The sequence below is a fragment of the Salmo salar genome, chromosome ssa26 (genome assembly GCF_905237065.1).
Source record: "Salmo salar chromosome ssa26, Ssal_v3.1, whole genome shotgun sequence".
Lineage (NCBI taxonomy): Eukaryota > Metazoa > Chordata > Actinopteri > Salmoniformes > Salmonidae > Salmo > Salmo salar.
This window is the reverse complement of record NC_059467.1, coordinates 6,824,564-6,837,562: the sequence shown is the minus strand read 5'-3', so window position 1 is coordinate 6,837,562 and position 12,999 is coordinate 6,824,564. Positions and strand designations below refer to the sequence as shown.

General features: G+C 45.4%; 1 protein-coding gene across 1 annotated transcript in view; it reads left to right on the top strand.

Moving 5' to 3' along the window:
* LOC106587060 (SH3 and multiple ankyrin repeat domains protein 2) overlaps window positions 1-12,999 on the top strand; it is a 262,030-nt gene that overhangs the window by 219,102 nt on the left and 29,929 nt on the right. The window contains exons 20-23 of the mRNA XM_045708423.1: window positions 1,856-1,962; window positions 2,100-2,223; window positions 4,938-6,112; window positions 6,160-7,490. Coding sequence (XP_045564379.1) covers window positions 1,856-1,962; window positions 2,100-2,223; window positions 4,938-6,112; window positions 6,160-7,490 — 2,737 coding nt within the window. The remainder of the gene's footprint in view (window positions 1-1,855; window positions 1,963-2,099; window positions 2,224-4,937; window positions 6,113-6,159; window positions 7,491-12,999) is intronic.

The following is a 12,999-nucleotide window of genomic DNA, read 5'->3' as shown; positions in this document are numbered from 1 at the left end:
TGCAATATTCTTGGTGTCTGCTTGTTTTAGTCAATTACAAAACTACATTTAAGAAAAGTACATGTCTAAAGATTACTTTTCAACATTGCCTGCCTTGTAGCGTTCTCACTACTTAGAAAAACTTCCCTCATGCACCTTTTCATGACGATGCTAGCAGCCACTTGAGTGAGTTAGTGCTAACTAGCTACCAACCGGAACATTAAGCTAGCCGAGACCAACAACACAAACAAACGGACTATACAGCTACAAGTAGTGGGTGGAGTTACAGACTGTACTAAACAAGTTAAATGTCTTACCTGTGATTCAATGTTTTCCGCACACATAGCTACGTGTAGCCTACTTGGACACCTCGTCTCCACATTACCCACTGTCCCACACTGAATAGCCTGAAGCCATAGGGCTCTTCTCGTAAGCTCTATTTCCCTATGTGGGAGCATTGCGAACGTAGGTCGGGATTTTTTACCTGTCTACATGTACTTTGAACAACACAGCAGCTTTTCAGCATGTTTTATTATTTCTTGTATAACAGAAAATCTATAACGAAGTTGTCTCTTTTACAATGGGGGTCAATAGGAAAGTATGTTGGTTTTCCACAACTTGTGGCCGTGGTCGAGGGGAATTCCTTATTATTACGTGAATACCAACTGTCACTATTCAGAAAGTAAACAATATTCCAATTCCGAATATCAGTTCACTTCCGGAATTGACTGGAAATGAAATGGAATTGACAGTAGTAAATTGATTTGTCATTGAATGTAATTGTTTGCACCAATGAGAATGCATGATTTTATTCCAGTCAATTCTCTGTGCATACTGAATGGACATCACAGACTCAATAACGTGATAACATGGTATTATATTTCAAACATTACTTATGTCAGACGCATAGTCACATAGGTGAAAATTTAAACTTTGGTTTATTCAGGTAACTCAAGAGCTATTTAATGGATAGTTCACCCCAAAATCAAAGTTTGTAAGAGGTTTTCACATCTCAAAACTAGTTCATGCCATCTGTTTTATTGATCCTGCTACATGAATTAGGTGCACAATTGGCAGTGTCGTCCAGGTTTGTAAATAAGAATTTGTTCTTAACTGACTTGCCAAGTTAAATAAAGGTCAAATAAAATAATAATATAAAAAAAATGAATTAGAATAAATCTGCAATTCAATCCCATATGAATGGAAAGATTGGCAACAGATTAACAATAATGTTAAATAGCATGATCTACACGGCATAATAGATTGTATGGAATATGGATGAATTTGGAGTGGTTTCATTTACTGAAGTGGCACCGGAAACAGAATCTATACACATCATGCCTCAGAAAATGGCCAGATAGAAGAAGTCTCCCATAGTGTCAGAATATGTGTGTATGTTCGTATGATTCTGTGTGTGTGTGTGTGCGCATTTCTTTGTGCGTATGTGTGAATTAGAGGTTGTTACTAATCTAAGTCCTGGTTAAGGCTGAATCCACTCTCTTCCCTCTGTGTGTAGATGGTCAGAAGAAGAGGATATGTTTTCAAGTCACTCTAAGTACAGTAACATCTCCAAATGCATGGAGCCTTTCCAAAAATGAATACAACTAAATATTACATAATATAAGCTATATAAGGCTTGCAATATAAGGCTTGCACGGCTTCCAAGGCTGGCCTCTTCCCAAAATTACATGTTTTTTAATGTAATTTTATTGTTTTTCTTTTTTCTCTGTTTCAGCCTCAGTTTAGTTTGGAAACTGAGGAAGGGGTCATGAAAATGACTGGCTTGCAAACGCATTTGGCCCATGACATATTTACGCTTAAGGAAGTCCTGCCCTATTTACCCTGTCACTCATAGGGGGTGGGGTTTGTCTTGCAGATAAAGTGGACGAGGTGTCACCTTCCCAGAAGGCCGTGGACATGAAGGTGGCCACCATTAAGCCACGCCCCTCCAGCCGCTGTTTGGTCACGCCTACTGACATGAATGTGAGTTACTCCACACAGTATAATATATGCCATTTAGCAGACGTTTATATCTAAAGCAATGTACAGTACGGTACTGGTAAATACTCAGTGTGTTGTGAATATGTCAAACTCTAACCCTACCCAACTCTGCTTTACAGTCCATGTACGACCGCCAGGGTGGAGTGGCAGTGGTACCACCCACTGTGCCAGGCAGTCCTAGAGGGGGGGCATTCCTGGGCATACTTGCCAAGGGTGGCACCATGAGGAGACAGAAGTCCATAGGTATGTGTGTATGTGTCTAATGTCTAATGTACTATGATTACCGTTTCCAGAGAGTTCACTTCAGAGAGTAACTGGCTTCATTAAGTGTGATAATGGACAAATTAGAGTGATACACTTGCCAAATTGTGCTCCGAGGCGACAATATTATACCCCATTACCCATACACTGAAACCACAGTCTATGATTAAGCAATAGTATTTAATAGAAACAAATTATATTAATGGTCCATCCAATTCATCACGCCACTCAGAGCCAATAGTAGCCCAAAGACAGGTCTGTGTGTTATGACTGCAATAGCTACAGTAGCTTGTAACTTCAGTATATGTTTTGGTGTTCCAAGATGGCGTAGCAGTGTGTTTGTCTTGTTCCATGTAATTAGTCTGTTTCTTCGGGGTTTTTTCGTATATATTTTAATCTCACTTTCCATCTACGAACTAAATATACTTTCCTGCAACCCGCCTCACCCAATGTGGTACGGATCTGCTATTTTTATACTTTATAACTGGAACCTCCATCAGATGCTAGCCAGTTAACTAGCTACTAGCTATTAGTCATTGTTAGCCACTGCTAGCGGTCTTCACCTTTAGCTCGGACACCAGCCAGCTTTAGCTCGGTCAATACCTTCCAGTCTGCACAGCGCGATATCAACCCAGAGCATATCGGACTGCTTTTCTCTAACACATCACCGGATTACTGCCGCAAGCTCTGGACCATTACACCGGATCATCGCAGCTAGCTAGCTGCAACCGAGTGGCTATTGTTGGCTAACGCCCCTGTCCTGAAGCAAGCACCAGTTAGCCTTGAGCTAGCCGCGAGCTAGGCCCATCTTCCGTCTAGCCGACGAAGTATACCAGCTAATTCTTGGGCTACAATACCTCTTTTGCCAATTGGCCTGGACCCTTTATTGTCGACACGGAGCCCCGCAGGTCCATTACAACTGGTCTGCCGACGTAATCGTCCGATGTGGTTTCAACAGACTTTTCCGTTGAAATGTCGCCAAAGACCCATCTGCTTGCTCCGGCCCGCTAGCTTTCTGAACGCCGTGTCTCCCGCTCGCCTAGCGTAGTAGCGACTACCGAACGGCTCCCTGACATTTTGCTGCTCATTGGATCCTATGATCACTCGGCTACACAGCTGATGCCTGCTGTACTGTTAATTTACACGGTACCTCATTTTGTTTATCTGTCGGCCCCAGCTTGAACTCAGGTCCTGTAAAAGACCCTCTCTGCCCATTCATCGCCATTTGCTCGTTGTTGTCTTTAGCTCTGCTGATCAACATCTGCCATTGCTTTATGCCTCTCTCTAATGTCAATATGCCTTGTCTACTGCTGTTTCGGTTAGTTCTTATTGTTTTATTTCACTGTTGAGCCCCCAGTCCCGCTCAACATGCCTTAGATAGCGCTTTTGTCCCACCCCCCACACATGCGGAGACCTCACCTGGCTTAACTGGTTCCTCCAGAGATGCAACCTCTCTCATCGTCACTCAATACCTAGGTTTACCTCCACTGTACTCACATCCTACCATACCCTTGTCTGTACATTATGCCCTGAATCTATTCTACCATGCCCAGAAATCTGCTCCTTTTATTCTCTGTTCCCAATGCACTAGACGACCAGTCCTTATAGGCTTTAGCCGTACCCTTATCCTACTCCTCCTCTGGTGATGTAGAGGTTAACCCAGGCCCGGTAGCCCCCAGTACTACACCTATTCCCCAGGCGCTTTCATTTCATCTGGACCCTCTTTCTAAAATTGTTGCAATCCCTATTACATATTTGTCGCCAGACCCACTGGCTCCAGGTCATCTATAAGTCTTTGCAAGGTAAAGCCCCGCCTTATCTCAGCTCACTGGTCACCATAGCAACACCCACCCCTAACACGCGGTCCAGCAAGTATATTTCACTGGTCATACCCAAAGCCAACACCTTCTTTTGCCACCTTTCCTTCCAGTTCTCTGCTGCCAATAACTGGAACGAATTGCAAAAATCACTGAAGCTGGAGACTTATATCTCCCTCACTAACTTTAAGCATCAGCTGTTAGAGCAGCCTGTACACAGGCTGCTGTTAGAGCAACCTGTACACAGCCCATCTGTAAATAGCCCACCCAGCTACCTCATCCCCATATTGTTATTTATTTTGTTGCTCTTTTGCACCCCTGTATCTCTACTTACACATCATCGTCTGCACATCTATCACTCCAGTGTTAATCCTAAATTGTAATTATTTCGCCACTATGGCCTATTTATTGCCTTACCTCCCTAATCTTACTACATTTGCACACACTGTACATAGATTTTTCTATTGTGTTATTGACTGTACGTTTGTTTATCCCATTTGAAACTCTGTGTTGTTGTTTTTGTCGCACTGCTTGGTTTTATCTTGGCCAGGTCGCCTTTGTAAATGAGAACTTGTTCTCAACTGGCCTACCTGGTTAAATAAAGGTGAAATACAATTTTTTTTTGTATAAAAAAATATGCAGTAGCTTGAGCATACATTTATAATATATGGAACATAGAAGGAAATCCTCACACCTGACCCATAGACAACTTCCTAAAACTTTAACAGAATTTAAAAAGTTTAGTGAAGAATGTATCTCAAAAAATGTTTCTCAATAAGAAAGGTGAAATGGAATAGAATCACACATGTAAAATTGACAGATATGTCTTTCTCTCTCTCTCTATCTCTCATTCTCTCTCTTTATTTCTGTCTCTCTCAGGTATAACAGAAGAGAAGGCACTCCTCACCCCTCCCCCACTCAAGTTCACCCGCAGCCTCTCCATGCCCGACACGTCCGAAGACATCCCCCCTCCTCCGGCCATCTCCCCCCCATCTCCCCCCTCCTCCTACAACTCTCCCTCTGTCTCCCCCATGCCACAGGGCTACGGCACCACCCGACCGGGCCTCACCCTCAACTCCGCTGGAAAATGTTCCAACGCCACTACCCTTGGCAACCGCACGGTAGATGTAGGGACGCTAAGGCGAGGTTATCATCGCCAGAGCTCAGAACAGTACGATAGTAGAAGCCGAGGACGGGCGCCCGTGCCAGAGAACCCGTACTCGGAGGTGGGCAACAAGGCACTGTACGTGCCCGCCAAGCCGGCAAGGAGGAAGGGCATGCTGGTCAAGCAGCCCAATGTGGAGGACAGCCCAGAGAAGACCTGCTGCACCCCGCCCTCAGGCGCCATTTCCATGCCGACCACACCCACTGAGAGGACCTTCTCGTCCATTCCCATCCCCACCATCATCGTCAAGGAGCCGTCCACCAGTAGCAGTGGAAAGAGCAGCCAGGGCAGCAGTATGGAGATCGAGCCAACCACGCCCGAACACCCACCCTTAACGCCCGGGGCAGGGGGCAGGGGGCTAAGGCCTGAAGACCCCATTGTCAACAACCCCTTTGCGGCTGCCATCGCAGGGGCAGTGAGGGACCGGGAGAAGAGGCTGGAGGCGCGGAGGAACTCGCCTGGCTTCCTCTCCACCGATATGGAAGATGAGGACTTGGGAGACCCCACCCCGGCCCCGCGGCTACGCCAGTCCAAGTCCATCGACGAGGGTATGTTCAGCAACGACGAGCACCTGCGGAGGATAATGGCACCCCCGCCGGCCACCACCCTGCTGCGGTCCCAAGAAGGGGGTGACCGTGGCGGTAACGTGACAGACTTCAACACCCCTGAGCCCACCCAGGTGGTGAGGGAGCCTCTGACCGCACGTACCGGCCAGTACCCCAACCTGGACAGCCCTGTCAGTCTCCCGGCCACCACGCCCAAGACCTACAGCTCAAACGGAGGAGGGGGCTACCTGCACCCCATCACGGGTAATGCCCTGGAACCTAACTCGCCCCTCGCCCTGGCGCTGGCGGCCCGGGACAGAGCCATGAATGAGCAGACGCAAATGGCCATGGCGATGCAAGCCCCACCCCCTTCTCAACCGAGCCCCAAGAGCGATGCCCCCAGTCCCTCCCCCCCAACCCCCACAAACCTGGCCTCAATCAGCCCCTCTTCATCGATACCAAGCTCCGCTCCAGCATTGAGCCAGGCTTCGTGACCTCCACGACAACCATGGGGCGAGGCATAGGGGGGGGCCTGAAGAGGCAGATAACTGAGCAGAAGTACGAGTCTGACGGAGGGAGGGAGGAGAGGCAGCAGGCGGCGGAGGATGTGAAGAGCATACAGATCGACGTTGTGGACAAGTCACAAACGCAGAAAGTGGCCGGTCTGCTGATGGTGCACTCCAAAAACAGCCCAGAGGAGGAAGACAGGGGACAGGAGAACACACCAGCCCAGGACAACAGCATCCCCAGCGAACTGAGAGACCAGCCAAACCCCCCCACCAACAGCCACAGTACCAAGCCCCTGCCCCCCGTGCCGCGGGGGAAGACCATCACGGCTGGGGGTTCGGTGGACGAGCCAGTCAAGCTACCCTTCCGCATGCCCCCTCCCCCGCTGGCCTCGGTGGACATTGAGGAGGTGGAGGAGTTTGTCTTCTCCGAGCCCCTGCCACCGCCGCTGGAGTTCGCCAACAGCGTCGACATCCCTGAGGACCAGGCAACGACCATCGCTGAGTTGCTCAAGCAACGGGACCAAGAGAGACGCAATGGAATGGGAACCAGGGGGCCACATCCACCCCCCTACTACACTCACGCCCCGACCCCTGTCGGCCAGTTCAGACGAGGGAGTGGGATGTCCAATTGCATGCCCCCACCCTTCTATCCCCCTCCGCCCCCCGACGTTGGCTTTGAGCAAGGTGTCACTGACTCAAGCATCGAGGAGGTAGACAGTCGCAGAAGTGGAGACCCCCATATAGAGACTACCAGCACCGTTTCCACAGTTTTGAGCATCTCTGTACTGTCGTCAGAGGGCGGGTACAACAGCGCCCTGGAAAACACTTCTATGGTCTATACTGACGGCCAGGCTTACCTCGACGACCGACCCCCCGTTCCCCCCAAGCCCAAAAACAAGCCCGTCATCAACAAGAACACTGCACTTTACCACAACGTCCTCATGGAGGAATCCCTGGACTCCTTTGGGGCGCCCCCTCCTGTCCCTCCCCCTCCACCCGGGTCCATATCCCCCCCAGAACTCCCCAGGACCCCCCCCCATCGGTTGTCCAAGTTGTGGGGCGAGCCCCCGGAGCTAAGGAGCCCACCCACGCCCGACCCCAAGGCCACGGTTATCAACGAGCTGAGCTCCATCTTATCACAGATGCACCGGCCCAAACCGGGGGACTCCCTGGACTCACCCACCACAGGGGCCAGGGGCGGCTTTGGAACCAGGTAACACATAAATCTACCTTCCCTTTGACCTTTACCACTTACTCCGAAACCTCTCACCTTTGACCTTTAAACAAACCCCTACCCTCCATCTCCAAAGAGCCAAGCTGCGGGCATTAATTAAGAATGTTAGTTGGTCTATATTTTCTATTTTTATATATCCATCTGCTGATCAAATATTCCCTCTCAAACTTGGTCCTGGACCCTCCCCCCCGGGGGGAAAGTTTTGGTTGTTTCCCTAGCACTACTCAGCTGATTAAAATAACCAACTCATCATCAAGCTTTGATTATTTGAATCAGCTGTGTAGTGCAAGGGCAAAAACCAAAACGTGCACTCAAAGCGTGCCCCAGGACCAAGTTTGGAAAACCCTGCTCTAGCCCATCCTCACGTAAATTATTCAAATTTCTGGTATATTTCTTCAGATAGCCCTAATGATGCAGTTATTTGTCACATGCGCTGAATACAACAGGTTTAGACCTTACAGTGAAATGCTTACTTACAAGCCCACCAACAATGCAGTTTTAAGAAAATCCCCCCCCCCCCCCCCCCAATGTTTTTAAAAGAAATATAAATAACAAATAATTAAAGAGCAGCAGTAAAATAACTATAGCGAGGCTATATACAAGGGGGTACTGGTACAGAGTCAATGTGCGGGGGGGAACCGGTTAGTGGAGGTAATTGAGGTAATATGTACAGTTATGGGACACCTCAGACACTTGCTACCTGGTCATTCCACCAATAGAGTGCCTTTTGGGTAGTGTAATTTAGGAAAATGTTTTTATTAAATGTGTATTTCTAATTTTATCATTCTGTCATAAGGAGTGCATGTTCAACTTCATAAAAAACTTGTTCCCATCTCAAGAAAAAATATATATATATTACTAGAGTTAGTGCCAATTAAGTGCCAATTAACGTAACTGGGTTAAATATTTAATCTTAACTCAGCTATAAATCCCTTTGAGACAGGAGGAAGGGAAGCGTGATGTGTGCAACAGGGAGGGGCAATTGAATGCAAGCACCACAAAAATATGAAATTGTGAACACATTTCTAGCATTCAGTTTTCTACCACAAAAAAAAAGTGGGTTAAAATCTTCCTAGAAGTCGGAAAAACATGGACAATGCTGTTTTTTTGTACTTTAGCAAGCCTTTATTCATAATACAGTGAGGGAAAAAAGTATTTGATCCCCTGCTGATTTCGTACGTTTGCCCACTTACAGAGAAATGATCAGTCTATAATTTTAATGGTAGGTTTATTTGAACAGTGAGAGACAGAATAACAACAAAAAAATCCAGAAAAACGCATGTCAAAAATGTTAGAAATTGATTTGCATTTTAATGAGGGAAATAAGTATTTGACCCCCTATCAATCAGAAAGATTTCTGGCTCCCAGGTGTCTTTTATACAGGTAACGAGCTGAAGGGAGTGCTCCTTATCTCAGCTTGTTACCTGTATAAAAGACACCTTTCCACAGAAGCAATCAATCAATCAGATTCCAAACTCTCCACCATGGCCAAGACCAAAAAGCTCTCCAAGGATGTCAGGGACAAGGTTGTAGACCTACACAAGGCTGGAATGGGCTACAAGACCATCGCCAAGCAGCTTGGTGAGAAGGTGACAACAGTTGGTCCGATTATTCGCAAATGGAAGAAACACAAAAGAACTGTCAATCTCCCTCGGCCTGGGGCTCCATGCAACATCTCACCTCGTGGAGTTGCAATGATCATGAGAACGGTGAGGAATCAGCCCAGAACTACACGGGAGGATCTTGTCAATGATCTCAAGGCAGCTGGGACCATAGTCACCAAGAAAACAGTTGGTAACCCACTACGCCGTGAAGGACTGAAATCCTGCAGCGCCTGCAAGGTCCCCCTGCTCAAGAAAGCACATATACATGCCTGTCTGAAGTTTGCAAATGAACATCTGAATGATTCAGAGGACAACTGGTGAATGTGTTGTGGTCAGATGAGACCAAAATGGATCTCTTTGGCATCAACTCAACTCGCCATGTTTGGAGGAGGAGGAATGCTGCCTATGACCCCAAGAATACCATCCCCACCGTCAAACATGGAGGTGGAAACATTATGCTCAAGAGGAAGCACATTAAGGTCCTAGAGTGGCCTAGCCAGTCTCCAGACCTTAATCCCATAGAAAATCTGTGGAGGGAGCTGAAGGTTCGAGTTGCCAAACGTCAGCCTCGAAACCTTAATGACTTGGAGAAGATCTGCAAAGAGGAGTGGGACAAAATCCCTCCTGAGATGTGTGCAAACCTGGTGGCCAACTACAAGAAACGTCTGACCTCTGTGATTGCCAAGGGTTTTGCCACCAAGTACTAAGTCATGTTTTGCAGAGGGGTCAAATACTTATTTCCCTCATTAAAATGTAAATCACTTTATAACATTTTTGACGTGTTTTTCTGGATTTTTTTGTTGTTATTCGGTCTCTCACTGTTCAAATAAACCTACCATTAAAATTATAGACTGATAATTTCTTTGTCAGTGGGCAAACGTACAAAATCAGCAGAGGATCAAATACTTTTTTCCCTCACTGTATAAATCAGATTTTTCCATGTTGTTTATATTAACGGGCACTATATATAATATTACAGGCTTTTAAAATTCAATATTGGTGCAAATGTTCTACTTAAAACCTCTTCAGCGTCTCGTCCCGTCAGCGGGATCAAAATCCAGCGAAAAATCATATCGCCATTAGCATAACAAAATGTAATAATTATTATTTATATTTTTTTTCAAATTATATCGTTTTATAGATACACCTCTCCTGAATCGACCGACGTCGTCCGATTTCAAAAAGGTTTTACAGGAAAAGCAAATCATTAGATTATGTTAGAGGAGTCCATCGTAAAAAGCAGCAACATAGCCATTTTCCGACCAACCACATGCATCACAAATAACCAAAAAACAGCTAAATGCAGCACTAACCTTTTACAAACTTCATCAGATGACACACCTAGGACATCATGTTACACAATGCATGCATTCTTTTGTTCAATAAAGTTCATATTTATATATGAAAACAGCATTTTACATCGGTGCGTAACGTTGACTAACTATTTTCCCGTCATATGCAATCCGGGGAAACAGAGCTACAATTTACTGAATTACTATTCGAAAACATGTTTAAAATGTAATATTGTCATTCTAAGATTTATAGATGAATATCTCTTGAAAGCACCTGTCATACCAGATTTAAAAATAACTTTACTGGGTAATCACACTTAGCGAAAAAAGGGGATGCGATACTCAGAAAATGAGCTAGTAAATACAGCTCGGCGCCATCTTGGAACAATCGCATATCACATCTAATGTTGTATAATATTGTCAATAATCCCTTACCTTTAGTTGTCTTCATCAGAAAGCACTTCCAGGAATCCCAGGTCCACAACAGATGTATTTTCGGTCGAAAAAGTCCATCCTTTATGTTCCATTAGCTTGCTGTTGTTAGTGCGTCCGAAGGGTGTATCCAACTACTCTGCCGAGCGCGCCACAGCAGTTTCGAAACATGTTCGTTCAAACATGTCAAACGTTGTCTAACATAAATCTTCAGGGCCTGTTTCAACAAGAGAGCCAATAAGATTCGAGGGGGATGATTTCATTGTGTTTCAAAACGTTTCCAAAGGTGGGGGTAGACAGGGCCGCCGGCGTCATAATGGTGATGGGCCTCCCCCTGTGACCAATTTCCAACGCGTCTCATTCACTGAGTTTCGACAGTAGAAGGCTCAAAACACTTTGTAAAGACTGGCGACATCTTGTGGAAGCAATAAGAAGTGCTCAATGAACGATATCTCACGGTGTGAATAATAGGCGACGACGTGAAGTTGAGTCCACAATTCAGAATTCCACTTCCTGGTTCAATCGGTCTCGGGGTTTTGACTGCCATATGAGTTCTGTTATACTCACAGACACCATTCAAACAGTTTTAGAAACTTTAGGGTGTTTTCTATCCACAGGTATTAATTATATGCATATCCTAGCTTCTGAGTCTGATTAGTAATGGGCACGAATTCTTTCCAAAATGCGCTGTGGCGCCCCCTATCGTAGGGTAACGTCAAGAGGTTAAATTATCAAAGGCACTCAAAAGGCACTCTATTCTTGGAACTACTGTACCATATCTACTATATCTACTGATAAGGTTAGATTTAGCCCAATGCTAGCAAAATTATATTTGTAATGCACTAGATGGTTTCAGCTGCAATACAAGCTAAGTCCTCTGAATTGTGCATGGAACGTTAACCACAATGCTACACTAGCTAAGTGCAAACTACATTTCAAGGGAGCCACAATGATAGCTATGGCTAGATTTAGATTTATGCCATAGGTCATGCATGCATTGTGTATGTTATGTTCTAATTTTTTATTTAACCTTTATTGAACTAGGTAAGTCAGTTAAGAACAAATTCTTATCTACAATGAGGGCCTACCCCGGCCAAACCCTAACCCGAATGACGCTGGGACAATTGTGCACCACCCTGTGTGTGTGTGTGTGTGTGTGTGTGTGTGTGTGTGTGTGTGTGTGTGTGTGTGTGTGTGTGTGTGTGTGTGTGTGTTCAGGTAGCTCATGCTTTTTTAAACTGCCCTTCCTCTTGCGTAATGAAGAATAAAAAAATATGTTAAATTATTCACGGCTCACATGCATTTTGTATGAAACGGACCATCCTTCATATATATATATATATATATATATATATATGTGTGTCCTCCTTTCTCTTTATCTCTCTCTCCTCTTCCCCCTGTCTCTATCTCATTAAGAGGAGGATGGGAGGGGGTGGAAGTATTTAAGTAAGAGGGCTTGGCTCTGTTCTATTTCTAAGAGGAGGTTAGAGGTGAGTTTCTGTTCTACTTGTGTTGACAGCCTGGAATCAAACCAGGGTCTGTAGTGACGCCTCTAGCACTGAGATGCAGTGCCTTAGACCGCTGCGCCACTCAAGAGCACGTTGTTGGACCTCCATTAAGGGGCATTAGGCAAGTTGTCAAATGGGCAGAAAGACTACGTTTTCAATGGTCTTATTGAGGAGGGAGCATAAACATGCTGTGCCAGCTGGAGCTCTGGCCATTGCCAATATGGTTTTATTTTCTATTTATTTCACCTTTATTTAACCAGGTAGGCTAGTTGAGAACAAGTTCTCATTTACAACTGCGACCTGGCCAAGATAAAGCAAAGCAGTGTGACACAGACAACACAGAGTTACACATGGAGTAAACAATAGACAAGCCAATAACACAATAAACAAGTCAATGACACAGTAAAAAAAAAGAAAGTCTATATACAGTGTGTGCAAAAGGCATGAGGAGGTAGGCAATAAATAGGCCATAGGAGCGAATAATTTCAATTTAGCAGATTAACACTGGAGTGATAAATGAGCATATGATGATGTGCAAGTAGAAATACTGGTGTGCAAAAGAGCAGAAAAGTAAATAAAATAAAAACAGTATGGGGATGAGGTAGGTAGGTTGGGTGGGCAATTTACAGATGGACAATGTACAGCTGCAGCG